The 27,515-nt window shown below is 47.3% G+C and overlaps 1 protein-coding gene across 5 annotated transcripts in view; it reads right to left on the reverse strand.

Annotated features, from left to right (window-relative positions):
• dennd1a (DENN/MADD domain containing 1A) overlaps nucleotides 1-27,125 on the reverse strand; it is a 155,249-nt gene extending 128,124 nt beyond the window's left edge. For all 5 annotated transcript variants that reach the window (XM_063209929.1, XM_063209931.1, XM_063209928.1 and 2 more), the window contains exons 1-2: nucleotides 26,991-27,125; nucleotides 25,378-25,442 (exon numbers count right to left, since the gene is read on the reverse strand). In XM_063209929.1, the coding sequence (XP_063065999.1) occupies nucleotides 25,378-25,442; nucleotides 26,991-27,007 (82 nt within the window). In that variant the 5' untranslated portion in view covers nucleotides 27,008-27,125. The remainder of the gene's footprint in view (nucleotides 1-25,377; nucleotides 25,443-26,990) is intronic.
• Nucleotides 27,126-27,515: the final 390 nt, after the last annotated feature.

The following is a 27,515-nucleotide window of genomic DNA, read 5'->3' on the forward strand; positions in this document are numbered from 1 at the left end:
GTTGAGCGCACTTTCTAAAAAAAAAATGCAGGACACAGAGTGCCAGGGTACTTTGTTTGCTTTCTGTAAATTGTAACTTTGTATGTCATTTGTAACTGTAGAACAGCATCTTTGTGCACATGCACTGATACAAAGGCGATTTGACCTTGGGATGACCATTTCACATCCTTACCCCCCGGTCCCTTCCCGGTCTCACACACAAACACCAATGTGCTTTTTGCAAAAAAAGGGGGGAAAAAACTAATTTCAGGTCCTCCGCCCCTTGGCCCCTTACTCTTCCTAGCAGGAGCCCAAATAATCTTGTTGGCTGATTTCATGGGAGTTTAGAGTGGCCCTGTTGGATCCATCAAGCCCACCCCAGACACCCCTTCTTTCGCTCTCTCTCTCTCTCGCTCTCTCTCTTGCGCTCTCGCTCTCTCACTCTCTTGCTCGCTCTCTCTCTCTTGCACTCGCTCTCCCCTTTCCCAGAGGCGGAGCGGTCACTCTTGCAGCTTAATCCGTTGTCCGGGCGGGTGGGCACCTGGCAGCACTGGTTCCGGCCAGGAGTCTGGGAACATGTCGAGAGGAACCCGCACAAGCGCAAAGAAGGAGGAGAAGGGGGACAGGACAGGGGAGCAATGGGGGGGGGGGGGGGGGGGGGGAGTGAGAGAGAGAGAGAGAGAGAGAGATAGAGAGAGAGAGAGAGAGAGAGAGAGAGAGAGAGAGAGAGAAAAAGAGAGCACAGTCATGAAAGGAGGGATGGCATGAAACAGCCATGAAAAGAGGGATGGACACAGTGAGGGTGAGAGGGAAAGAAGGAATGAGTAGGAGGGAGGAGAAGGAGGAGGAGGAGCAGGAGAGGGAGGAGAAGGAGGAGGAGGAGCAGGAGAGGGAGGAGGAGATGGGAGACAAAAAGGGACTTACTCCTTGGGGAGAAGAGAAGATAAGACTTTTGAAACTTCTGTTTCCCATCCATGAAGCCTAACGACTTAAGCTTTTTTATTACAGAGGGGTTTCCACATCATAGCCGAGGAGGCTATGTTGGCCAACTCCTAAAATCTCTACACTTGGCCATCTGCCATGGTGCACAACACGACACTAACATCGGACACGCAGCAGTAGAACGGAATGAAAAAAAATGATGTTCCCTTTTATTTCTGGCACTGACCTCCATAGCCAGAGCCACTGAGAGCTTTGGCTGGGCCCGGGACAAACTAAACTGGAAGCCCCCCACACACTCAATACATAAAATATAATGGGGGCCTCCACTCTCCCTGGGCCCAGGACAACTGACCCCCCCACCCCTTTGGCTTTCCTGTCCACAGCACCACTTCTACTTTTTTCATCCTCACCTCCTTCTAAAACAGGAAGGATATCTGACTCACCATCTCATCTTCCCCTTCCTAGACAGAGTCTGAGCGCAGAAGCACAAAGGCAGAGAAAGGCCCGCCGACAGTGGGAGACAAACGGGTCAGGGGTGCAGAATTGGGTCCCTATTGTATTGTATGTATTGAGTAAAGGGGGACTCTCAGATGATTTTGTCCTGGGCCCGGGTAAAGCCGTCAGCGGCCCTGGGCAGAGGAAAAGAGGGTGGGCCCTGTCTGTGTGAGAGAGAGTGACTGAGCGAGTTAGCAAGTGGGCGAGAGGGAGCGCCGCGGTGAGTGAAGAGATCCCACTGGTTGCCTGCCGTCTCTCATTGGAAGTGACAGGTCTATCTGGACACTGACACGTAATTAAGGGATCACTTTTAATCTGACATGCAGAAGCATCAGGGGCCGGGATAAAAGCCAGGAAGATAGCAGCGCTGCTATAGTACAGCTAGAGTAGGAAGGAAGGGCTGCGGATGCTGCTGCTGCTGTCAATGACTGATGCAACAGACGTCCACCTGAGGCGCTCGGATAGTGATTAGACAAATAGTAGCTCTACTGGCAGTGATGCTGAGAAAAAAAAAGTACATGCAAGCATGTGCACACACACGCACACACACACACACACGCACGCACGCACGCACGCACGCACGCACGCACGCACGCACGCACGCACGCACACTCACAAATCACAGACAATGTCAGACAAGTGTTTCCCCAATTATATAACCATGGCTTCGGAGACCTACGCTTCTGGCGTAGCTCCAGATGGATGTTGTGGAGCAATGTGTAACTCACTCATCAGTCAGTTTACTCTACAATGACCTCTTGTTATGATTCAGAAATGATACACGAGTGGTTTATTGTGTTCATCACTACGGTGTTCACATAAAAGTGAATCTGTAAACAAACTGAGGCTGAAGTGTTAATAACTACATGTATTGTAAAAGCTCAATAAAAATCACATGGGGGGGGGGGGGAGCTCAACACACAAACCCATACATCACTCACAAACAAATCAGACTGTGTCCATACAACTTCATGGCAATCAAAAAACCTTGTGATTGCATTTCACAGAGTCGAACACAAATCAAAAGTTAAAAAATAAAATCATTACTAAACCATTACCTTGGACTTTTGTAAAATTCCTGTTGTAATGCAAATACTAAGCACTGCTTTCCATTTTCCTTAATTCTTTATACAAGAACAAGAAAGGAAACATGACCGCTACAGGAACTAGGGGTTTGGAATCCTGTAAGCCCCTCTTCTCCTGGCAGCCCAATAGAAAGAGGGGGGTGGGCTTCTGAACAGGCTGAGCGCTCCGCCTAAACATCCAAACAAATAATAGGCTATTATTTTTCAAGGGCTTAGTAAGACTTCCTGCACTGTGACAAGTGCTTCCTCTGGGTCATATTGCTGTGTGTGTGTGTGTGTGTGTGTGTGTGTGTGTGTGTGTGTGTGTGTGTGTGTGTGTGTGTGTGTGTGTGTGTGTGTGTGTGTGTGTGTGTGTGCGTGTGCGTGTGTGCGTGCGTGTCTCCATCTCTGTGTGGTGTGTGTGTCCGCATGTGTGTGTGTGTGTGTGTGTGTGTGCGCGCGCGCACATACACATGTGTGTTTGTGTGTTTGTATCTGTATGTGTGTGTGTGTGTGTGTGTGTGTGTGTGTGTGTGTGTGTGTGTGTGCGCGTGTGTGTGTGTGTGTGTGTGTGTGTGTGCGCGTGTGCGTAGGGAGGTTACTCTCAGAGAGGGATGTGTGGAGTGGAGGGGTGTGTGTGTGTGTGTGTGTGTGGTGGTGGGGGGGGGGGGTCCCCTGAGAGCTGGTTGAGACCTGCTGCGGCCTGCTGCACCCCTCCTGACACCCCCAGCCCAGCGCCGCCGAGCGACAGTTGCCAGGCGACAGCCCTCTGAAAGAGCCGCGGCAGCTGGCATGGCCGCCGAGCACTGGGGAAGCAGGAGCAGGAGCAGAGAGACTGAGGCGTGGTGAGGTGTGTGTGTGTGTGTGTGTGTGTGTGTGTGTGTGTGTGTGTGTGTGTGTGTGTATGTGTGTGTTAGGGGTGGTACTGTGGACAAAATTCACGGTTCGGTTCATATCGCGGTGTCAAGGTCACGGTTTTCGGTTCTCTACGGTTCTTTTTTTTTAGTTCATGATAAATGGTGCACTGGCTAAAAGAATCGGACTTATCACTTAATATCCTACATATGGTTTGCATAGGCTTATAATGTGAAAATGGTATTATATTAATTGTGTCATCCTCTGATTTGGTCCTATGCGCTAATGTTTTAATCAGAGAGACTGGATAAGATACTCCTAGAATCTCTGTTTTACATATTTTTCTGGGCAGTACATGAATTGCGGTTTGCGATGGATTGCACGGTTCGGTTCGGTTTGTGTGTGAATTGTACGGTTTCGGTTTTCGGTGCGGTTTGTGCCATCCCTAGTGTGTGTGTGTGTGTGGTGTGTGGTGTGTGTGGTGGTGTGTGTGTGTGTGGTGTGTGTGTGTATGTGTGTATGTGTGTGTGTGTGTGTGTGTGTGTGTGTGTGTGTGTGTGTGTGTGTGTGTGTGAGTGAGTGAGTGAGTGAGGTGTGGTGTGTGTGTTGTGTATGTATGTGTGTGAGGTGTGTGCATGTATGTGTGTGTGCGTGTGTGCGTGTGTGTGCGTGTGCGTGGTTTGGTGTGGTGTGCGTGTTTGGGGGGGGGTGTTAGTGAGGTAGGGACGCTTGTGGGTGTGGGTGTAAGTGGAGAGTATGCATGTTTGTGGTGTGTGTGTGTGTGTGTGTGTGTGTGTGTGTGTGTGTGTGTGTGTGTGTGTGTGTGTGTGTGTGTGTGTGTGTGTGTGTGTGTGTGTGTGTGTGTGTGTGTGTGTGTGTGTGTGTGTGTAAGAAGCAGAGAGGAAGTATGAGATATGGGTCAGGGGTGGGAGAGGAAAGCACCACCTTGCCTCTGAACTCATGTAACCACCAATAACACAGGCAAAAGCATACATCATACACACACACACACACACGCATACACGCACGCACTCGCACACACACATCTTCCCATCTCCTTAGCTGTAGGCTGACAGTCGGGGGGAGAACACGCAGGGAACAAACGTAGGCACTAGGCAGGCAGCAGGCAGACAGGCAAGTAGGAGGGCAGGCAGGCAAGGCAGGCGGGCAGGCAGGCAGGAAGGCAAGAAGACAGACAGCAGCCTGTCTATGGCAGCACTGGGGGAAGAAAGGGAAGTGCAACATGACCCTAAATGAACTTTTTGAACTATTTGAAGCCCTTCTGATAAATGTTGTATATTTCTAAAATAATTTGCTTGCCAGGCTAAATGGGAATTAATGTAACAAATGTATCCTCAAAGATAGTGGCTGTAGTGTTATGAAATGTGAATTTCTATTTATATTACTATTTTTATTGTGATCTGTCACGGTATTCTGGTGAGGTCATGTGACCCGGTAATCACCTATTTCACCTGTGGGAGGTATGCGAATGTCAAAGTGAACCTGACGAAGCGCAATGCGAAACGCGTTGTTCACCTAAATAAAAACAGCAAAAACTAAGTCCACCAGTGTGCGGTGATCCTTCTTTTTCTACTANGAAAGGGAAGTGTGTGGTGTGGAGGTCCAGAGGGGAGAGGGGAGAGGGGAGAGCAGGGCCCAGTCGAGCCCAGCAGGAGCATGCTAGCAGCAGGGAGGAGGGCGCCTGCCTTGCCTGCCCGAGTCACCTCAACTCCATGGCATGGCCTGTCAGCAGGCCCACAGCCCGCAGCCACACGCATCCATGAAGCTGAAGGCACAGCACAGCAGTGGAAGAGTGGAGAGGAGAGGAGAGGAGAGGAGTGGAGGAGTGGAGGAGTGGGGAGGAGAGATGGAGAGGGGGGTGGGAGGGTAGAAGGGTAGATGGAGAAGACAGGCACAGCAGTGAAGGAGTGGAGTGGGGGAGTTGAGGAGTGAGGAGGAAGGAGGACTGGGGAAAAGAGAAGGGTGGAGAAGAGAAGGGTGGTTGAATGGAGAATATGGCTGCATGACTCCAGTGACTCCAGGAGCTGCATGCACAGCAATGGAAGAGAGGAAGAGAGATGGAGTGGAGGAAGAGAGGAAGAGTGGAGGAGCGGAGGAGTGGAGGAAGAGTGGAGGAGCGGAGGAGTGGAGGAAGAGTGGAGGAGTGGAGGAGTGGAGGAAGAGAGGAGGAGTGGAGGAGCGGAGGAGTGGAGGAAGAGAATAAGATTGGAGGAGTGGAGGAAAAGAGGAAGAGTGGAGGAGTGGAGGAAGAGAGGAAGAGTGGAGGAGCGGAGGAGTGGAGGAAGAGTGGAGGAGTGGAGGAGTGGAGGAAGAGAGGAAGAGTGGAGGAGCGGAGGAGTGGAGGAAGACTGGAGGAGTGGAGGAGTGGAGGAAAATAGGAGAAGTGGAGGAAGAGAGGAAGAGTGTGGAAGAGTGGAAGAGTGGAGGAAGAGAGGAAGAGTGGAGGAGTATAGGAAGAGAGGAAGATAGGAGGAGTGGAAGAGAAGAGTGGAGGAAGAGGGATGGGGGGGTGGAGGGAGATGGCTGCAACCCCTCACCTCCTCACCTCACCTTCTCATTATGCTGGCGCGCGCATATGTGCACAGCATCCTGCTGGGATGTGTGTGTGTGTGTGTGTGTGTGTGTGTGTGTGTGTGTGTGTGTGTGTGTGTGTGTGTGTGTGTGTGTGTGTGTGTGTGTGTGTGTGTGTGTGTGTGTGTGTGTGTGTGACTCTGTCAGGCAACCCCAATTGTTGTGTCCGTCTAGGGGGGGTGCCGTGCTGGGTTCTACTGCTGGGTGGATGTGCGAGGGGGAGCAGACGACTTCAAAACAACAGAAACAGAGAGAAACAGAGAAAGAGAGACAGAGAGAAAGATAGAGACAGAGAGAGAGAGAGAGGCCTAGAGGCAGCTGCCCTCCCATGTGTTTTTTTTTTTTTTTTTAAGAAAAAAAAAAAAACAGAAAACAGCCAGACATAGACATGGGCCTCCCGGCACGCACGCATGCACGCGCACACACACAAACACACACACACAAGATTGCAGTGTAGGGTCGACACAAGAGGAGGAGTGTAGGCAGGGCCTGAGAAGTTTAGGGACACAGCATTGCCGGAGAGCGGTGACAAATGAGTGGCACAGTTAGTCAGGGCTCAAGAGGAACTGGGGGACCAGGTCCAGCAGTGCCGAATGGATGGTGCACTTGAGTGTGAATTTGTCTCTCACTCTATGTGTGTGTGTATGTGTGTGTGTGTATGTGTATGTGTATGTGTATGTGTATGTGTATGTGTATGTGTATGTGTGTGTGTGTGTGTGTGTGTGTGTGTGTGTGTGTGTGTGTGTGTGTGTGTGTGTGTGTGTGTGTGTATTAAGGATAGACCAATATATATATCGGGCCGATATCGGGCCGATATTGGCATATTTTAAGTGTATCGGTATCGGCCAATACGCGTGTGGTTTTGGCCGATAGCCAATATTTATTACTTTATGTCATTTGTTTTTTTTTTAAAGCACCAAGACACTTTACTCACCTCCTGGGCGAGGGAGTCGGGCCCGTAAAATTACTCTAACCTGGGTCTTATAGGTAAGGGGCGGGGCTGAGTAATGTATGTAATCTGAGCCAGATACAGTATAGAAAGAAAATGGCTTCCTTTATGTATTTTACAAAATGGCGGGCATTCGTAAAATGAGGGGAAATGAATTAAATTTTAGGTGTAATAGTCCCTTACTTTTTTTATTACTTGATTGTTAGAGATTACTTGATTGTTAGAGTGGGTGTTTAAATGTTAGAAGTTCTACCTCAATTTGATAATGTTAAAAGGAATGTTTATTTTTAACTTGAGAGCTGGAATATTTGTCATTTTTTTTAACCTTTTTTTCAGTCCATATCGGCCCCAAATATTGGGTATCGGAAATCGTGTATCGGCCAAGGGTGATGAAAAAAATATCGGTATCGCATTAAAAAACCTGTATCGGTTGACCCCTAGTGTGTATAGATGTTTGAGTCAGATATGGGCATGCATGACGGCTTCAGCCTCTCCCAACTTCACAGATGTGTGTTCACACGCCGGTTCATATGCACACACACAAATGCACGCACAGGCAGGATATGTGTGTGAATGCACGTCTGTGCGTGCATTATTGCATGTGTGGGTACGTGCATGTGAGTGTGTATGCATGCGAGTGTGCATGTGTACTAGTGTGTGTGCGTGTGTTTAAGTGTGTGCCTGCAAATGTGTACGCATGCATGCGCGCGCGTGTGTGTGTGTGTGTGTGTGTGTGTGTGTGTGTGTGTGTGTGTGTGTGTGTGTGTGTGTGTGTGTGTGTGTGTGTGTATGTGTGTGTGTGTGTGTAGGAGGTGCTCCAGTCTCCTGCTGCAGTACAGATGATGTCGCGTAACAATGCAAGAGCTGTTCAGCGTGCCAGGGGAGGCAGTGTGTGTGGGCTACCTACAGTACAGCGAGCCCAGCACACTATTGTGCTCCATCTTTTCTTAAAGACACACACACACACATACACACACAGCAGCTAAGCCTCAGACAAACACAATGTCTTCACTTTCTTGATGTGAGATGATATACAGACTTTGGGCCGGACATTAACTCATTAACTCATTAACTCTCTCTCTCTCTCTCTCTCTCTCTCTCTCTCTCTCTCTCTCTCTCTCTCTCTCTCTCTCTCTCTCTCTCTCTCTCTCTTCTCTCTCTCTCTCTCTCTCTCTCTCTCTCTCTCTCTCTCTCTCTCTCTCTCTCTCTCTCTCTCTCTCTCTCTCTCTCTCTCTCTCTCTCCTCAGAAGATGAAGTGTTAAACCAAGAAGATGAAAGCTATTGACACAGCTTCCTACATGAAATATATCAGAGAACTGAGCAGCAGTTTTTTAAAAATGAAATACAAATTGATGTCAAAGAACAGCATATAGGCTGCAGTGCCTGCCAAAGTGGCTAATGAGAAATTATTCAGAGGCAAATCCAGGTTTCAGGCAGGTCAGGCAGGGGTCAATGTCAATTTCAAGTGGTGTGGACGGGAGTGCTAGGATCTATAAATACGCAACATTACTTCTCTGGATCCTGGACAAGCATGGACATATCCAAACAATAATAGACAGCTAAAAAAAATGGTCAAATCTTTTTGGCGCGGCGCCTATTGTGCAGTAATTATCATCCAGAAGTGTTTGAGTTGTTCAGATACTTTCGTAGATGAGAGATGAGGGCAAGGTCTCCAACATTAGCTGGGTGTGTAATGCACAGTCAAGGACATTTTGCAGAACTGGCATGCCTTTGTGTTTGCAGTTTGCACATGCATTAAATGACTTACGGGGTATAAGACTTTGATAAAGACTTACTTACGCTGATAAAGTATTTGAGACTCTGTGTGTGTGTGTGTGTGTGTGTGTGTGTGTGTGTGTGTGTGTGTGTGTGTGTGTGTGTGTGTGTGTGTGTGTGGTGTGTGTGTGTGTGTGTGTGTGTGTGTGTGTGTGTGTGTGTGTGTGTGTGTGTGTGTGTGTGTGTGTGTGTGTGTGTGTGTGTGTGTGTGTGTGTGTGTATTTTGGTGCCAGTCACGCTCTTAAAAGCTTTGCATACCTCTCTGGCAGAATCTTTCACAAGCTTACCCCCAAAAAGCTTAACCAGAGAGGAGCTTTAGCACACAATGTAGCCCTTACAACCAACACATGCTCACACACAAAGGTTATTTCAAAAGTCAGCTCTTAAAATGTTTTGGAGGGGAAAAAAACAAAACAAAAAAACGTACTGACCCCCTGAAAACATTCCTAGAAAATCGTTGAAAACTGTTATAGTTACTTCCTTTACAACGCTAAACTTTATATCAATTTTACGTTCATGTTTTGGACATAAAATCTAATTGAAATCCTAGACTATGTGAGGAAGGAATGAATCGCAACAGCTATATCACTGCACTGTGTGACCACGTAAAAATCCTTCAACAATCTGCAACGGGTACAGTGAAGAATGCCAAGTGCTCCACTCAAGCCCTGTCTAAATGGGGCCCAAGAAAGCAGTTTTAAACTGAAGGAGAGAGAGAGAGAGAGAGAGAGAGAGAGAGAGAGAGAGAGAGAGAGAGAGAGAGAGAGAGAGAGAGAGAAGGAGAGAAGGAGAGAGAGAGAGCAGGAGAGAGCAAGAGCAGGAGAGAGAGAGAGAGAAAAACAGAGTAAGAGACAGACAAAAGAAAGACAGAGAGGAGAGAGAGAGAGAGAGAGAGAGAGAGAGAGAGAGAGAGAGAGAGAGAGAGAGAGAGAGAGAGAGAGAGAGAGAGAGAGAGAGAGAGAGAGAGAGAGAGAGAGAGAGAGAGAGAGAGAGAGAGAGCAAGAGCAAACTTTCACTGGGCCCTCTTCAATTTCATCTAAAAAGGAGACAGTTTGGACTCCATTCTGGACTCTGGGCAATCCAACTGCAGACAAAACATATAAAGATACATTTCAAAACAACATAAAACCCATGGCAGCGTCACGATAAAATGTCTCACTGCCAAGAAAACAAAATAAAACAAAAAAAACAACAACCCAAGCACATAGTCTATCTCAGCTGTGCTTCGTTCTAACAATTATATGGAATCAAGCCTCAGTCTGCGCTGTGCTACTACCATTGTGAAAACGTTCCAGCAACTGACAATGCTGGCGTACTGTAAATAATACCGTGGTAAAAATAGACAGACACAATCCCCTGCACAATCTGTAAACATCCTCGCCAGAGCATGGGAAAGGAAGAAGAGCGCGCGGACGGTCGGTCGGTCCTCCTGAGCGTACCGTCAGAGATTCTTTAATAGAGATATGCCAACATAATAGGTTTCTATGGGCACCTAACATGACCAGGTTCCGGTCTGCCTAAAGGGCCGTGTCATAATGCTCCTAGCATTGAATAGAACAGTCCTCAGGTCTGCCTAGGTCTGCCTAAAGGGGAATTTCCCCCCAATAATAACCCGGAAACAATGGGCCAATGGAACCTCTCTCTCTCTAGTCTCTCTGGTACCGTCTTGGCCTGGGAGTAAGCCGTAACCACAGACAAGACCCTGACAGACAAAAGCTGACCTGAGAATAGACTAGCATTATTCCTGGAGGTGATGTCGAGAGGAGAGACCTACTGTATGGAAAAGGAGTCCAGAACTAGACGAGCTAGAGGTTGAGCTGACACTCACCTGTAGATTCTCTCCACTGAAGACTCTCATTTATATAACGGAGACTGGGAAGACTAGAATAGCAGTACCTTATAAAGCAGTATTAACACTTTATGAAGTAATTATAAAGCATTATTAACACTTTATGAAGTAATTATAAACACAACATTTACAAATGTTTGTTTAAAGAGTAAGAAATACTGTGTCAACACAGCAGACACGGCACAGCTGAAGCCCTCCTGAACGTTTGGCTTCTGAAGGGCAAACGAGTGTCGGGCAAAATCACATCAAACTCATCCAGCAGGACCCGATTTTCGTTCCGCTGTGCAGCAGTAGGTGGGTTATAAACACAGTTTTCCTTACTCATTTACAAACATTTATAAATATTTTGCTCATAATTAGTTCATTATTTACTAACAGTTAATAAAGCTTTATAAGGTACCATTATCATAAAGTGCTACCCTGACATTTATCCACGGTGACTTACAGTTATTAGGCACAGGGTATTTGGTTATGTACCTTGATCAATATGGGGTTATGTGGGCCCTACTGTGGCTCTAGCGGTTGGGCACTGGGCTGCTATGCCGGCGACCCGGGTCCCATTCCAGCCCGGGTCCTTTGCCGAATCACTCTCCCACACGTTTCCTGTTAACATCTCTCACTGTCCTGTCATGAGTAAACTCATAAAAGACCAAAAAATGGGGTTGTGTGCCAAACTCGAGGGCATTTCATCCAGGGCAGACTCTGGACATGATGTTTAGTTTAGTTTAGTTTGTGTGTGTGTGTTAGTGTGTGTGTGTACTCGTTATTTACTCTTTATAAAAATAAATAAATTAATTAATTTAAAAAAAACGAACCCCTCTTTGCCACTGCACTTGTTGTTCTGTATATCTCCTGTGCACTTTGTATTTGCTTGTGATGTTGGCTTGATTATGTCCTCTTTTGAAAGTCGCTTTGGTTATAAAGCGTCTGCCAAATGCAATGTAATGTAATGTAATATAATGTCATTTCATCCATGGATGATACGGGACTCCAAACTGCAACCTTCCAATTGCAAGACCATCTCCCCCTGACCATTAGGCCCACGGATGACTCATTAATGCATGATGCAATATAAAATATAACGTAATATGATGAAAGATTATAGACACTCGTCTGCTAAAATCTATATACAGCACCAACACGTTTCCCAACACAAAAAAGCCTTGACAAATCTGGCATACAAAACACAACACAATGACGATTATGGTACATGAACATGAAAAGGCATTTTATGACGAAATGCTAAATTATTAATGTCTGTACATCCGTTCGCACGGAAGTATCAAAACGTGCCGTAATGGCAAGTCGAGGCATGCCATTGAAGGCCATTTTGACCCAGACCTGTGACTGAAAGCCTTAAAAGCCCCCCAATCAATATTTAAAAAAAAGATGAAAAGATGAAAGGAGGAAGGTGAAGTTAACTGCTGAGGCAGCTTATGCCTTTATCCCTCTCGTCCGGTGTGACAGTAATGAAAAGAAGAGAAGTAAAAAAAAAAAAGGCATGAAAGAAGGGAAGAATAAGCAAGGGAAAAGGTGGGAGGGGGGTAGAGAGAAAAACATGGAAGAAAGAAAGAAAGAAGAGAGGAGGGGGGACTGAACGAAAAAAATAGCAAAAAAACAACAAAAACAGAGACAGGCATCAATAAAAAGGATGTGCATTTTTAAAAAGCATCACACCGCACTGAGACTTCCCCTGGCTTTTTGATCTGGCTGCTTTTAATTGTGCGGCGTGTGGGGCTACAAACAGCCAGCCTTGGCCCGCCAGTAATGGGGACTCTGCTGGAGGCCGGCAGGAGAAGGGGAGGTGGAGGTGGTGGTGGTGGTGGAGCGAGGAAGAGGGGAGGAGAGGGGATGCAGGAGGAAGGCTGTGGGAGTGGGGCAGCAGAGAGAGGAGGGGTGGGGTGGAGGTAGCTGCCAGTGAGGGAGGAGGAGGATGGGGGCCAGCAGCAGCAGGGGGTTGGACTGGCGTTGGTGCGAGGAGGAGGAGGAGGAGGAGGAGGAAGAGGAGGGTGGGGGAGTGGGGCAGCGGAGAGAGAGGCGAGGAGGGCGGTGGGGGGTGAGTGTGTTACTCACAGGAGATGGCTCTCCCAGGACCTGCAACACTGTAATTAAGAGAAGAGACCTCCTCGAGCCAGAGAAAGTAAAGGGAAAAAGTACACACACATCCACGTGTATATGCATGAACGCATGAATGCAGAAAGACAGGCGCGTGCACGCACGCACTACAAAAAAATCTTCTTTCACATATTCTTTTACTCTTTCTGTGTCACACACACACACCCACACACACGCACCCACACATACACAACCTCTTCTTTCACATACTCGGTTTCTCACTGTCTCTCTCTCTCTCTCTCCGTGTGCACGCACACACACACACACACGCACACATGCACGCACACACAGACATGCCAACAAAGGCATGCACAACACACAGCAGCCACTCCCAGAGAGGACCCAGAAAGGCTACCTACGTAGTGCACTCTTTGCATCACATTAAGTCTAAATAACAAGGAAAAACAGGCCAAGGTTTCTGGCATTTGAATAAATAAAAAAAAAACGTCCAGCTTCGCTTAGACTACACAGTGGCATTTACAGCCAACTCAAAGCACATGTTCTCAACATCCTAAACAATCACAACAGTCCTCTCTAGCCTACACACAAAAACATTATCTGTAGCGTGCCACTGTGATAATAAACTACAGCAGGAGGAGGAGGAGGGGTCTTGGGGCTGAACGGACACGTTGTCCTTCTAGACAAGAGAGATCACAGGCCACAGATGAGTCAATGGATAGGGCTCGGTGCCCAACTCTGAGAGCAGAGGAGAGAGGATAGCAGCCCCTGGTAATGACCTTGTGGGCCGAGGAGAGGAGAGGAGAGGAGAGGAGAGGAGAGGAGAGGAGAGGGGAGGAGAGAGGAGAGGAGAGGAGAGAGGATGAGAGGGGAGGAGAGGGGAGAGGAGAGGAGAGGAGAGGAGAGGAGAGAGGAGAGGAGAGGAGAGGAGAGGAGAGGGGGGATCTGATCTGACAAGCCGCAGTCCTTTAGCAGATAAGTGTGAGGCCTTGCAGTGAAGAGCAACAGAGGAGGAGGAAGAGAATCATCGCTGAGGAGGGGATGGGGGGGAGAGAGAGAGAGAGAGAGAGAGAGAGAGAGAGAGAGAGAGAGAGAGTGAGTGAGTGAGTGAGTGAGTGAGTGAGTGAGTGAGTGAGACAGAGAGAGAGAGAGAGAGAGAGAGAGAGAGAGAGAGAGAGAGAGAGAGAGAGAGAGAGAAAGAGAGAGAGAGAGAGTGAGTGAGTGAGTGAGTGAGTGAGTGAGTGAGTGAGTGAGTGAGACAGAGAGAGAGAGAGAGAGAGAGAGAGAGAGAGAGAGAGAGAGAGAGAGAGAGAGAGACAGAGACAGAGACAGAGACAGACAGACAGGCAGACGTCATAAAAAAAGCCTCAAGTCACAGGACAAGAACGGGTGAGGGGGCTAGAATGAATATAGAGAAAAGGCGAAGAATAAAGGCGAAAAAAGAACCCCACACACACAAACACGTTCCGCAGTGTTGAACAAACTCAGCATAAAAGAGAGCGAGGGAGGTAGGAAAGGGGATAGGTCAGTTGGGTTCACGCAGGCATGCCAGTGCTACCCCCTTCCCCAGGGGTGCCGACAGGGAGGAACAAAGGGGTCAACTGTCCCGGACCCAGGGAGATGGGCCCATTACTGGGCCCTCATTACATTAAATGCATTAAGCTGGGGGGCCCTTTCAGATGACTTTGTCCTGGACCCAGCCAAAGCTGTCAGCGGCCCTGTCCTTCCCCATTCCTCTGAAGCCTTGGCCCGGCCGGCCTGACCAGGCTCTGTTTTGGCAACTTCATGCTTGAGGACTCTGAGACATGTTATGTGCGGCCCTCCTCCTCCTCACCCCCTTTTACACCAAAACCCCCAACAGAAGAACACCAGGAGAGTTGAAGTCCCCCTCTCTCCCGAAAATATATTTTTTTCTGGTTCACAGGGCCCTCCTCCTCACCCCCTTTTACACCAAAACCCCCAACAGAAGAACACCAGGAGAGTTGAACTCCCCCTCTCTCCCAAAAATATTTTTTTTCTGGTTCACAGGGCCCTCCTCCTCACCCCCTTTTACACCAAAACCCCCAACAGAAGAACACCAGGAGAGTTGAAGTCCCCCTCTGCTCTCTCTCCCGAAAATACTTTGCTTCTGGTTCACAGAGGGGCACCACAGAGCCAACCACTTGTGGCATCCTCCTCTCCTGGAACAAAGGGCCAAAGGTCCACACCACATTAACGAGTTACTACTCTTTATTGGGCGCTACTGTTTACAACAGTACACTGTACAGTACATCATTTTTTTGCATAGATGTACTTTGGCAAAGGCGTACTATTTAATGGGTTCAAGGGGGAAATGTTCGTATTCTTTCAGAGCTCTGCACTATTGTGGGAAGCAAAGCCTGTTCCTATACTCCCTGGGTTTGCTGTGTACCACATTGTTTGACCACACCAGATATCAAAAATGAATAAATAAAAAAATAAAAGTAAATATAAAAAATAAAACTTCAATCATCAATGACGTCGTAACTTTCACATCACGAGGCCGGAGCATAGAGGAAAGGACGGGAGAGCGAAGATTGACTTGCACCCCATGCTTTATTTAGGTCAGTGGTGGTAGTGGAGGAGTAGGAGGGGGGTTGCTGGATGCCCATGAGGGGGGGCAGTAACTTCAGCAGCATTCAGCCCCAGTGCAGTGCCGTGCAGTGCAGTGCGCTGACACTTCTAAAAATACGTGGAGCTGTTGTCCCACCCCTACTCTCCACCCGTCAATTCCCTACACCCACCACCAGCCAAACACATAGCAGGGGGCTGGTGTCATCGGAACACAGGCATGGGGATTGCAGCCAGAGAGAGAGAGAGAGAGAGAGAGAGAGAGAGAGAGAGAGAGAGAGAGAGAGAGAGAGAGAGAGAGAGAGAGAGAGAGAGCGGGGGAAGTGGGAGAAAGAGAGAAAATCAAGACAGAGGGAAACCAGCTGTCCTTGACTGCATCTCAAGTGACGAGCCAAATATGCTCTCCACGCAATGACTGGAGTGCAGGAGGCTTTTGCTCCCAAACCAGCGACACTTACTACTTTGCAGTGTGCATTCTCAGCAGACATCCACATGCAAGGCCAATCGCTGACAGCTTTGGCCCGGCCCAGGACAAATTAATCTTTAAAAAAAGCCCCCCCTGCCCAGCACATACAATGTAATGAGGATAGTCATGGGTAAGCGGTAAGGGCGTCAGACTTGCAGCCCAAAGGTTACCGGTTCGACCCCCGACCAGCCAGGTTGGTGGGGAGAGTAATTAACCAGTGCTCTCCCCCATCCTCCTCCATGACAGATGTACCTGAGCATGGTAACGTCCTGCCGCACTGCTCCCTTTCGGGCGCGATTGGGGACTGCCCCCTTGCACGGGTGAGGCATCCATGCAATTTTGTTGTGTGCAGTGTTCACTTGTGTGCTGCGAAGTGCTGTGTCACCATGATAATAGGAGTTTCCCATTTGGGCTTTCACTTTCACCCTGTTCTGGCCCCCCTCTCTTTCTGCGCCCGGGACAACTGACCCCATTGTCCGCCCCCAACTACCACCCCCTGTCGGTTTCCCTGTCCCCAACAACTTACAGGGAGGGATGGGGACGAGGATGGGGACACAGATGAGGTGTTGAAAGTAGAAGACGTCATTCTGTTCCTGCTGAGTCACGCCGCTGCTCTCCCTCTTTTCCCACACTCTTCCGTTTCTTTCCTGTTCTCTTTCCCTCGCTTTCTCTGCCTTCCTGAGACCCTCCCTCCTTCTCTTAGCATCACTTTCTCTATTCTCCTCCCGCCGTCCTACCTCCTTCTCTACGCTTCACTTTCTCACGTCGGTCGTCCCTCCTTTTCAAAACCACCCCCATCGTTATTCTCCCTCCTCCTTTCCTCCTCCTCCTCCTCTCCTCTTTGCAGCGCTCGGCGAAGCATCTCGACGTGGGGGAACGGATGGGAAAAGGAAGTGAAGCGGAGTGATGTGACGTGACATGACAAAGCCTGACACATGAAGCATGTCATGTGTCAGTCAGTCAATCCGCTCGCAGGGAACTCAGCCTAACGAGAGCATGACACATCTGACATGAGGCCCAGGCAACTGCTACATGTTACCAGATATAGATAGCACTCTGTCTTTACCCACCATAGATGCTGCTAGAATTGTGAATGACCGATGGTGAACTTGAGTGTGGAATTGTGTTTTTCTTCAGCTATCCAATATGGAATAAGGATGATCTCCATTGACAATCCGTGGGCATTTTTATGTCACGTCCATGAAGCCAATAGAATGCCATCATATTATTGGGATGATTGCATGACGTTTGGGCATTTGTTATGTTTAGCTACAGAATTTGAAATAAAATTAAATAAAACGATTATGATGTGATTCATACTTTAACAATCTTTAAACCGCTTTACTTTACGGTACAGTTACCATACGTAATAACTGTGTGTACTTTCTGGGTAATAACAGGGTAACTGAGAGAACACATGTATCCAACAGGTAAAAATGGGGTAATTACGAAGTAAATACCATTAATTGGGTAACAACAGGGTAACAGAGAGAAGATAGATGATTAGATAATATGCAGTAGTTTCATAGTAATTCATGGGATATATGTATTACATGGTATTTACTTTGTAATTAGCCCCTTTTTACCCCTTAGATACCATGTAACTGTTCTCCGTTACCCTGTTATTACAAGGTGGAAATGAACATGTAACATATACATGTTATTCATTGTTTTAAGAACAGGACACAAAACAAACCGCTAACCAAACTCCAAATGGGTACATGGCGGGTTAAGCACCAGCATCTTGTCTCACCCCCATCCCCTTCTCCTCCAATCCCCCTCCCCCTTACATGCCCAGCTAAAAACCTTCTGTTGCAAAGCTGCTTCTGCATTCACTAGTGTTTGCATGGATTAGGACGCTTTCACTGCCTGTGAGACCCTGACACAAGCTCAGGCCAAGTCCCAGGTCCAAAGCCCAGGCTGCTTGTAAGCCACTCACACACAGACACTCGCACTTTCACACACACACACACACATTTCACACACACACACACACACACACACACACACACACACACACACACACACACACACAAATCAGAAACCCTGCAAAAGATCTCTCACATGGGGCCTTGGTACATATCGAGTTGCTGTGCTGACAGGGTGGTGGGTGGTAGTGTGCGGTGGTGGTAAGGTGGTAAGCGGGGTGGTGGTTGTGGACACAAGCCCACGGTCCTCCTCCCTGCTCTCTGTCTCTCCTCAACCACCCACCCACACACACAAACACACACACACACACACACACACACACACACACACCACTCAGGGACTGATGAAGACGTCAGAGAATCCTGTGCAAAATGGGAACTGGTCCAGGTGTGTGTGTGTGTGTGTGTGTGTGTGTGTGTGTGTGTGTGTGTGTGTGTGTGTGTGTGTGTGTGTGTGTGTGTGTGTGTGTGTGTGTGTGTGTGCGGTGGTGTGCGTGCCAGTGTGTGTGTGTGAGAGAGGCAGAGAGAGAGAGAGAGAGAGAGAGAGAGAGTTAGTGAAAGAACAGAGGGAGAGAAAGTGAGTGGGTGGGTGGGTGTGTGTGACAGAACGTGCGCTCTGGGAGTTTAAAAAGAGCGGCCTACACTACAGTAGAAGCCAGAGGTTTGACAGAGCACGCCAACAAGCCATTTTAAGGAGGGGGCCCTGCTGCTCCAATTTCGGATTTTTTGCCACTCTTCCTCCATCTTTCTCTCCATCCCTCCATCCATCCCTCCATCCTCTGGCTGAAAGGAGGGGGGGGCACAGATCCAGCGTAGTCTTTATTTCCGCCCAATGTTTTTGGCTCCCTCCTCTCCTCTCCTCCCCTCTCCTCTCGTGTTTTTTTTCTGCTCGATAAAACACTGGAGAGCAAATAGCCGAGTCTGTCCAACTGGAGGAGCCCAGCCTCGGCAAACAAAACAAGAGCCGCCTTAATCCCAATGCCCTGGGGGCAGGAGAGAACAGAAAGAGGAGGGAGGGAGGGAGGGAAGAGGGTGTGAGTGTGTGTGTGTATGTGTGTCTGTGTGTGTGTGTGTGTGTCTGTGGGTGTGTGTCTGCAAGCAAGCATGCATACGTGTGTGTGTGTGTGTGTGTGTGTGCGCATGCGTGTGTGTCTGTCTGTCTGTCTGTCTGCAAGTGTGCATGCGTACGTGCATGCATACGTGTGTGTGTGTGTGTGTGTGTGTGTGTGTGTGTGTGTGTGTGTGTGTGTGTGTGTGTGTGTGTGTGTGTGTGTGTGTGTGTGTGTGTGTGTCAGCACGCGCATAGGTGAGACTGTGTGACATATCTGTCTCCCTCCCTGCCCGCCTATCTGTGTTTTCATGTGTTACTATGTTTCTACGTCCTGGGGTCAATCTTTGTGTGTGTGTGTGTGTGTGTGTGTGTGTGTGTGTGTGTGTGTGTGTGTGTGTGTGTGTGTGTGTGTGTGTGTGTGTGTGTGTGTGTGTGTGTGTGTGTGTGTGTGTGTGTTGTAGCCACATGCGTGCGTTGGTGCGTGCGTTGGTGCGAGCGTTGGTGCGTGCGTGCAGAGAGGAGCCGGGTGAACTTATATGGGAGGTGGCATGGCATGAGGGGGGGGGGGTTAAAAGAGTGGAGGGGGTGGGGGTGGGGGTGCGGTGGGGGTCTGAAACGGGATGTTAGTCATATCATAACTAGTCAGCCCCCTCTGCTCTGCTCTGCTCTTCACTACGTATGAGCCTGGACAGGGTCTGGGCTGGGCAGGCGGGCAAGCAGGCGAAATGGGCCCTAATCATGCAGAACACATTGATTGTCAGCTGTGGGGCGATGCCATCGTGCCGTCGTGCCACGCGAAGGTCGCGGCCAGTCGGGATCCGTTTGATTGCATCAAGTCAAATTGGACAAATTGGGGAGATAGAGGGGGAGAGAGAGAAGGAAAGAGAGAGAGAGAGAGAGAGATGGGTAGATGGACGGATGGATGCATGCATGCACGAATGCAGGCGGGCAGGCGGGCGGGCGGATGGATGGAGGGTGGGCAGGCATGCATGCAAGCTCACAGCGGCGCCCCGCGCAACCAACGCAGAGCCCCTCACTCACGCCACAGCTGAGGAGAAGAGAGCAGAGAGCAGACGCAACCGCTCCTCTCCACCTCCTCCTCCTCCTCCTCCTCCTCAACCAACACCACCACCTCCTCCTCCTCCAATTCTCTCTTTCTCCCTTTTCTCCTGCGACCCAGAAAAACAAAAGTGTTTGCCTTCCATGTCTGTCAGGATTCCATGTTCACGGAGATTGTTTTTTCCCTTTTTGTTGGTTCGTGATTTCGTCGTGTTTGTCATTTTGTTGTTTTTTTGTGTTGTTGTTATTTTTTTTTCTTTCAACTGAACTCTGGATGCAAGCTGTTTTTTAACAAGCAAATTATTGTCAGTCAAATGGAGACTACAAGAGCAGAAAAACAGTTCAGTGGAAATATGATGTGTGGCGGCTGTATGACCACTGTGGTAGCGCAACGCAAGCGATGCAGTAGTCACGCGTGAATGAGTTTATGTGAAAAAGACATACAGTCTATTAAACGCCAAGTCGTGTTTCTTTGTAGCCCCCTCATCTCCAAAAGTCACTCGCCATTTCCTTTAGTCATGTTTCATTTTTTCTCTTTTTCGTCCTCCTCTCTCTCTCTCCCTCTCTCTCCCTCCTTTCCTTTCCTTTCTTCAGCTATCTGACACAAACCACCACTGCTTGGCGCTAGTCCTATGCTGCTTTCAAATGAGAGAGAGAGAGAGAGAAAGAGAGAGAGAGAAGACAAAAGAAAGAGAGATAAAGCAAGACATAGAGAAAGGGAGAGAGACAGAGAGGGCACAAGAAATGAGGGAAGGCAGACATATACAAACAGAAAGCAAAAGATATATAGAAAGCAAGAGATAAGAGACAGAACAAGAGAGGGAGAGAGAGAGACAGAGAGAGAGAGCAAGAAAGAGAAAAAGAGACAGCAAGAAAGAAAGGGGAGAGAGAGAGAAAGAGCAAGCAAGCAAGGGGAGGAGGGAACAAGCAAGCGAGCAAACGAGGGGAGGAGGGAGTGGAGAATACAGGGATGCGAGGCGAGGCGAGGAGAGGCGAGGAGAGGAGAGAGGAGCAAAGTGAGAAGAGAAGAAAAAGAAGAGAAGAGAAGAGAAAGAAGCAGGAAGCTTAATTAGTGTTTTGCTGGGCTCCTGCTGCCACCGCTCCTCTGGGGCCAGGCCCCACAGTTCCCACGGGTGTCAAAGGTCAGCGAGCCGACCTCAGGGAGGCGGAATGTGAAACACCACGCTTACACTCATCAAAGCCGCTGCCACGAACCAACGCCAAAACCTCGAAAAACACAGCGGCGAGTGAGCGAGCACACATCACCAGAAAATCTCTCTCTCTCTCTCTCTCTCTCTCTCTCTCTCTCTCTCTCTCTCTCTCTCTCTCTCTCTCTCTCTCTCTCTCTCTCTCTCTCTCCTCTCTCTCTCTCTCTCTCTTCTCTCTCTTCTCTCTCTCTCTCTCTCTCTCTCTCTCTCTCTCTCTCTCTCTCTCTCTCTCTCTCTCTCTATGTCCACAAGTTAAATTACCCACTGACTGCCAACTTTGTTTTTGTTGTTACATGCATTACTTAGAGGATGAAAAAGCGTAAACTTAAATTTCAGCAACGAATCTTTCAGGTGGTGGTGTTTTAACAGAGAACAAAAATCCATTCCGCACCCAGAGCCCATCTCATATACCATACGATTTGGACGTTTTTATATTAAAAGGTTATTGTAAGCTCCATTTAAGGGGGGAGGAGGTGGGGTGTACCAGTTTTCTTTGTGGCCAATTGCTCTTTACATATCGACCTTCCAATTAAAAGCATGTCCGTGAGGAGGAGGGGGTGGGTGGTGGGCAAAGGGGAGGAAGCCGGGAGGCCAAAAGGGCCACATCTCTGTGTTTGGCAGCACACCTCCAGTGAAGAGGAGTACAGGCCTTTCTGCTCCCCCCGTCCCTCCACCATCTCTCTCTCTCTCTCTCTCTCTCTCTCTCTCTCTCTCTCTCTCTCTCTCTCTCTCTCTCTCTCTCTCTCTCTCTCTCTCTCTCTCTCTCTCTCTCTCTCTCTCTCTCTCTCAAAGAGGGATAAAGGACTCAGGGAGCAGAGGCAGCTCATTCACATGGAAATGCAATGACTCTGATTAACTCTTCATGGGTTCACCAGCGTTTTGCCACTCACAAAGGTCCACCAGCTCCACCACCACCACTACAACCACCACTACTACAACCACCACCACTACAACAACCACCATCACCATGGCCACCCCACCTCCTTTTCGGGAGCAGAGGGGGGTTAAGAGAGCCTTGAATGCATGAGCTACTGCTTTACAGCATGCTGGCTCAGTTGCCAGAGTTGAAGTGGATTGTGCTGCTGCTGCTGCTGCTGCTGCTGCTACTGCGCGGGCTGGAGTCCATACAGATGAGGAAGTAGAAGAGTAGAGTAAAACGCCACAGAACAGGAGAGAAGGACACGAGTGACACTGGCCAAAACAAGTTGACAAGTGAGCACGATCCTAACCAAGCAGGATCCTAACACTCCTGTCTTGACTCACTTTCCAAAATCGAATGGTTATCCAACAACCTCCTTGAAATCCTGTGTTATTGTTCAGGCATCGCACAATTCAATAATATACATTTTTGTACACTTTGCTCCTGCAAAATAAAAGGTACAAACTTGCAGCTCTCAGCTACCAACACGTATTGACATATTTGTGTGGATCTTTTTGATTCCCAAGAATTATAGTGGCTATTGAATCTCAGAGGGTGAATTTATTTTGCCTAATTTCCACTTAAATTAGCAAAAAACAGCGTCCATGTATAAAATTACCATATTCCGTCATAAATTAAGCTTTGCATCCCATGAAGTGATGACAGTTTACAGCAGATGAGTAGCCAAGGAAGGGTGCAGTCAGACAGGACAGTGTGACATCCTGTCATACGGTATGCATTAGGTCTAAACTGCCATAATTTGCAGCCTCCTACTTCATTAAGCTTAATGTTACATTGCACAGTGCTACACTGTCGTCTCCTACACAGTGCTGAAGCCGACGGTTCATTCTGACCTGCAGAAACACCCTGCGTAGTCATCATTTTAAATTCCCACAACAGCTGAGTGGATGCTTGCCCTTTACACCACTGCGAGTGTCTAAGCAACTGCATCTGCAAAAGGACTGAATGGACAGAAAACTAATTATTCATCCCTGATTTGCCTCCAGTTGGAATGAAATCTTTCTGACGTGCAGACACTCTGGGGTGTTCCACAGTAGCCTACTGTTGTCAACGGTACTGGCAGGTTAGGTTGGGGAGACTCAATTTAGTTGATGGTCATAAAATAAATATGGCAAGGAAATAAAAATAGGGAAGAGAAGTAATTTACTTAATAATAACAAGAAGTGTAACTGCATTCATAACCTTGGTTCAATGAGTATGGCATGTGATCTCTGCCAGCTCCAGTGATTAACTGTAGGAAAGACATTGGCTGAACAGTGTTAAAAGGCCACACTCCGAAATTGGATTGCCACATAACTTCGAGTTGGGTAAAGTTGGGTAAAAACTTCATATTTTCACCGGACACCAAATGATAACCTGCCTTTCTCCACACATACATCTGGTAAGGCTGCATTGAAGTTGGACTTTATCCAGTCGAGAGAAGAGTGAAAACATCCTTGCCAGCCACCAATACACGCCTTCAAAACCATTCTTTAGTCATCTGGTAAGAATGAATATGTGGTAGATTCAGCAACAAAGTTGTAATCAAGACAAGTCACCATTGTTGTCTGAAAGGCACAGTCGCCTTTCCGCTACATCGCATCAATGAAAATTTGCACAGTAATCCCAATTGGCTTGTTCATTTGTTTTGTCTACCTTGAAGCACCTCCCATCGGCCTACATTCCAGGACCCCATTTCTCGAAAGTAGGGATGCAAACGATTAATCGATTAATCGACTTTAATCGATCATTGCATTAATCGATTAAAAAACATTAATCGCAATTAATCGACAATTCAACTGACAAGAGACCCAGGTGAAATGGGCATGTGAAGACTGTGTGTGAAGAGGGGTGTGAATAGTGGGAATATGTAAATCACCTTTTGGATTAAATAATTTATCTAAATGTGGTATTTTATCTCAATTTTTAATTAAAAAAATTAGATTTATTAGGTTTTTTTCCGAGAAACATTGAGATTTCGGGGGGGGGAACGCTGCTTATCAATTAATCGTAAGTCGATCGATAACACTATCAACTAATGATTAATGAATTAATCGATAATTTGCATCCCTACTCGAAAGCATCTTTGCTAACCAGTTAGCAACATACTAGGTTTCCAACGGGAAATTGCATTGCAACCAAGAAACATGCTAACTTAGTTAGCAATGATGTTGTCGAGAAACACACTCCAGCTGCATGTGTGGAGCAAGGTGAAATAATTATACTAATTCGTCCCTAAATTGGTGGTTACAAATGCACCTCAGACGTCAATGTCCAAATAGCACTTTTGACGTAATACCAACAACTTGCCGCCCTTGCACCAAAAACAAAAGCGCTGTTGCAGTTTTAATGTTATTGACAAATATCTTAACTATTAAATTAAACATTTTCTAGAGATGGAAACAAGTTGTGAATCAGTCACCCAATTTTCAAAATGTATTCACATGGACCAGTTCTGAGAAGGGGTGCAATGCATACGTTATATTATGAAGAGTATATGACTAATCCCAGAGTGAAAGCCTAGCCTAGAGGAAGCTAGAGGAACTGAAACGGGAGGTGGAGAGAGAACGTGCTGAGTGGGCACTACTACTCAAGACTGGGCTTGGGCTCCGTGGAGAGTGGTCACATGCTAACGCACACCGCTTGCATTTGTGATGGTACCACGCCTCTTCTGGGACACAGGATATCACCTTTCAGGAGAGTGTGCAGTATGGTGCGTCATAACCCTTAGAATAGATAAGATCTATTCCAAGACAGTTATCTAATCATCTATCTCTGCACTGATCTTCTGATGGAGTAGGTTTGATGTTTTTCGAGTTGTGTGCATGCAACTCTATTATGACTATGATTTCAGTCATATGCGATGAATATAAAACAGGATGGTGGCAGTATTCAGTTTGAACGTCAGTTGTGTAAAGTTTTAATTGATTTCGAATGCAGCTGTGTTGCAGGAATATTTTGGTTGCAGAATGCCGTTTTTCACATGTCAATGGAATATTCAGAAACTTGTTTTAATACTGACAATATTCCAGAATAGAAAATGCAAATTCATGAATCTGTATACTAGCCTTTTGTGTGTGTGTGTGTGTGTGTGTGTGTGTGTGTGTGTGTGTGTGTGTGTGTGTGTGTGTGTGTGTGTGTGTGTGTGTGTGTGTGTGTGTGTGTGTGTGTGTGTGTATTGAAAATGTCTTATTTATATGTTAGTCTAACTGCACATTGGAGACTGGTCAAACGCACTTCCAATCTTCTGTGTTAACCCTGTTACATAGATTTTTGACAATAAAACACACTTGTTTGACTTTGACCTTTGCCTTTGTGCATGTAACTGCACTCACTAACAGCCAGTTGGAAACAGGTTCCCTTTTTGAAGTGTTTGCAAGCAACTTAGGTCTGTTGACTGTGGGATTGTTTTTATTTCATTATAATCACTGGACATGGCCAGTACAAAGTCAGTGTACACACAGTAGATCACAGTCACTTCAATGACCCCGCCCCATTCACGAGAGGGAACTGTACTGTAAGTTATTCATGACGGCACATCTGAGTCTTTGGAGGCCGGTGTGGAAGTTGATAGCCTACATACCTGATCCTGTTGTCCCCGGGTGTATCACCTCCACATATACTTCGAACGGTGACTCTGGGCTCTCCCTGCAAAAAAAACGGCATAGTTTCACTTAGAAAACTCAACCATTTGTCTTTTTTGCTTTTTGTGTTTTTATTGCTGATAGGGCAGTCTATCAGAATGTGACAGGAAGAGAGTGGGTGGGAGAGAGAGAGAGAGAGAGAGAGACAGACAGACAGACAGACAGACAGACAGACAGACAGACAGACAGACAGACAGACAGACAGACAGACAGACAGAAAGACAGACAGACAGACAGACAGACAGAGTAGGACCGGAACTTGACCCAAGCCAGACTCAGACCTGGGTCCCAATGGGCATGCCAGCCCATGTGAGGCACCGAAAAACACAACTATTTGTAAGTGTGTGGGATGAATTTTGAGTGTTTCACTGGAAGAACTGAGTCAGTCTTTCATAGAAAGGGAATGTTGTGTTGTAAGTCACCACAGAGAAAATGTTTCGAAATGTTACCATAGAATATCCAAAGTTACTGGGAACTTAGCTCAAGGCCTGATGTCATCTTATTGCAACATTATCATGTCACTTTTACAGGCATGAAACGTCACAGACAGAAGATATCCATTCACTGAATGAATGCATTACCAACAGAGTAGTGTTACTGAAGAAAACTGAACGATAAGCTTGCTAAACTGAACCATTCCAAAATGAGTGTCACTGCATTCAGTGCTGTGATACAATGTCAATATTGACATGCTGTCAAAAAACGAGAAGATGCCACTTTAAATAGCTGGTAGGCCTATTAGCCTACATCCAACACACAACCACAATTACACTGGTAGTTAATACTTTCCATATTTGAGAAGTAGGCCTACCACCCAGCCAATAGGCTAATAATGATGTAATTTCTAATGAGTTAGCTGCTAAACTGCCTTTCGTTATGGTTGTGGAGAGCCCCTAACACGACCAGCACTGTAATGTTTCATTATTTACAGCTTTAGCCTACAGTCGGTCAGTAGGCCTACATCTGAAAAAATTAAAGAGCAATAACGGGATTACGATGACACGCCGACATGCCATCACAAAAACTAACAGGTCGCAAACACACAGAATCACAGTGTACATTGATAGCACAGCACGGGTTAGCTTAGCCGTCTCATTTGCAACCTGAACTTGCAACATTGTTGCTGCACAGACCAGCGCGAGTTTATTTTCATTTACAATGTATCCAAACAGACAGTGGAAGCGACACGTAATTACAGATCATTACGCGCGCGGGAATGTAAACAAATGTAGCCTCCACCTAAAGTGGGCTACAGTAACAGTGAAGTGCTGCCCAGCCTTGACATTGTTTACATGTCCATACATGACATATCACAGGGATTAGCACCAGTAAACCATCACATCAAAGCTCATTTTCACCAAGCACACCACACAGCAGCAGTCACACCATTTAAATTCGAATAACAGAAATGATACGTTCATAACGTTAACTCAAAAACCAGGACATCATTTCTGTCGCAACAGATCCAGGCCTTGTAGAGCCACCGTCACTTGCTTGCTAAACTGTAGCCTTTTATTTCGTGACGGGAAGAGCGAAAATAAAGGACGCTTACTTGATACGAGACCCCATTTTCTTTAGTCACAGAATCCAAGTTTAGCGTTGCTCAAATGGGGCAAACATGCGTTGGTCGAGTTAATATTTTTCTGATTCCCCGGTCAGACAGTCCAAGGGAACGCCATGGTTTCCACGCGCGGATCACGCTACCAGTGCAGGGTGGCATTGTGGGGCCTGTAGTTCTGAATGAGGAATAGGTCGAGCACTGAAATGATTGCATTACGTGCTTTGACTACAACTCCTACAGTCCTAGTCGGTGCCTATGGAGAGTCGCCTGATGCGGATGGCTGTATCATCTTGGTTTGGTACAGAGATGTGTCTTCTTCACAGGATACAGTGTGGGAAAAACGAAATCATCTGTGAAATTCCGAGGCTTTAGCGCTACTCATTTGCTAGGCTACTAACTCGTCGTGGATCGGTTGCCTAGTGCATATATACGTCGGCTGCATAGTGGGTGGTGGTTTTCATTGAGCCCACAAAATATCCTCTGAAAATTGTCACACACAGTCGGTTTCTCTCTACT

The sequence above is a fragment of the Engraulis encrasicolus genome, chromosome 11 (assembly GCF_034702125.1).
Source record: "Engraulis encrasicolus isolate BLACKSEA-1 chromosome 11, IST_EnEncr_1.0, whole genome shotgun sequence".
NCBI lineage: Eukaryota > Metazoa > Chordata > Actinopteri > Clupeiformes > Engraulidae > Engraulis > Engraulis encrasicolus.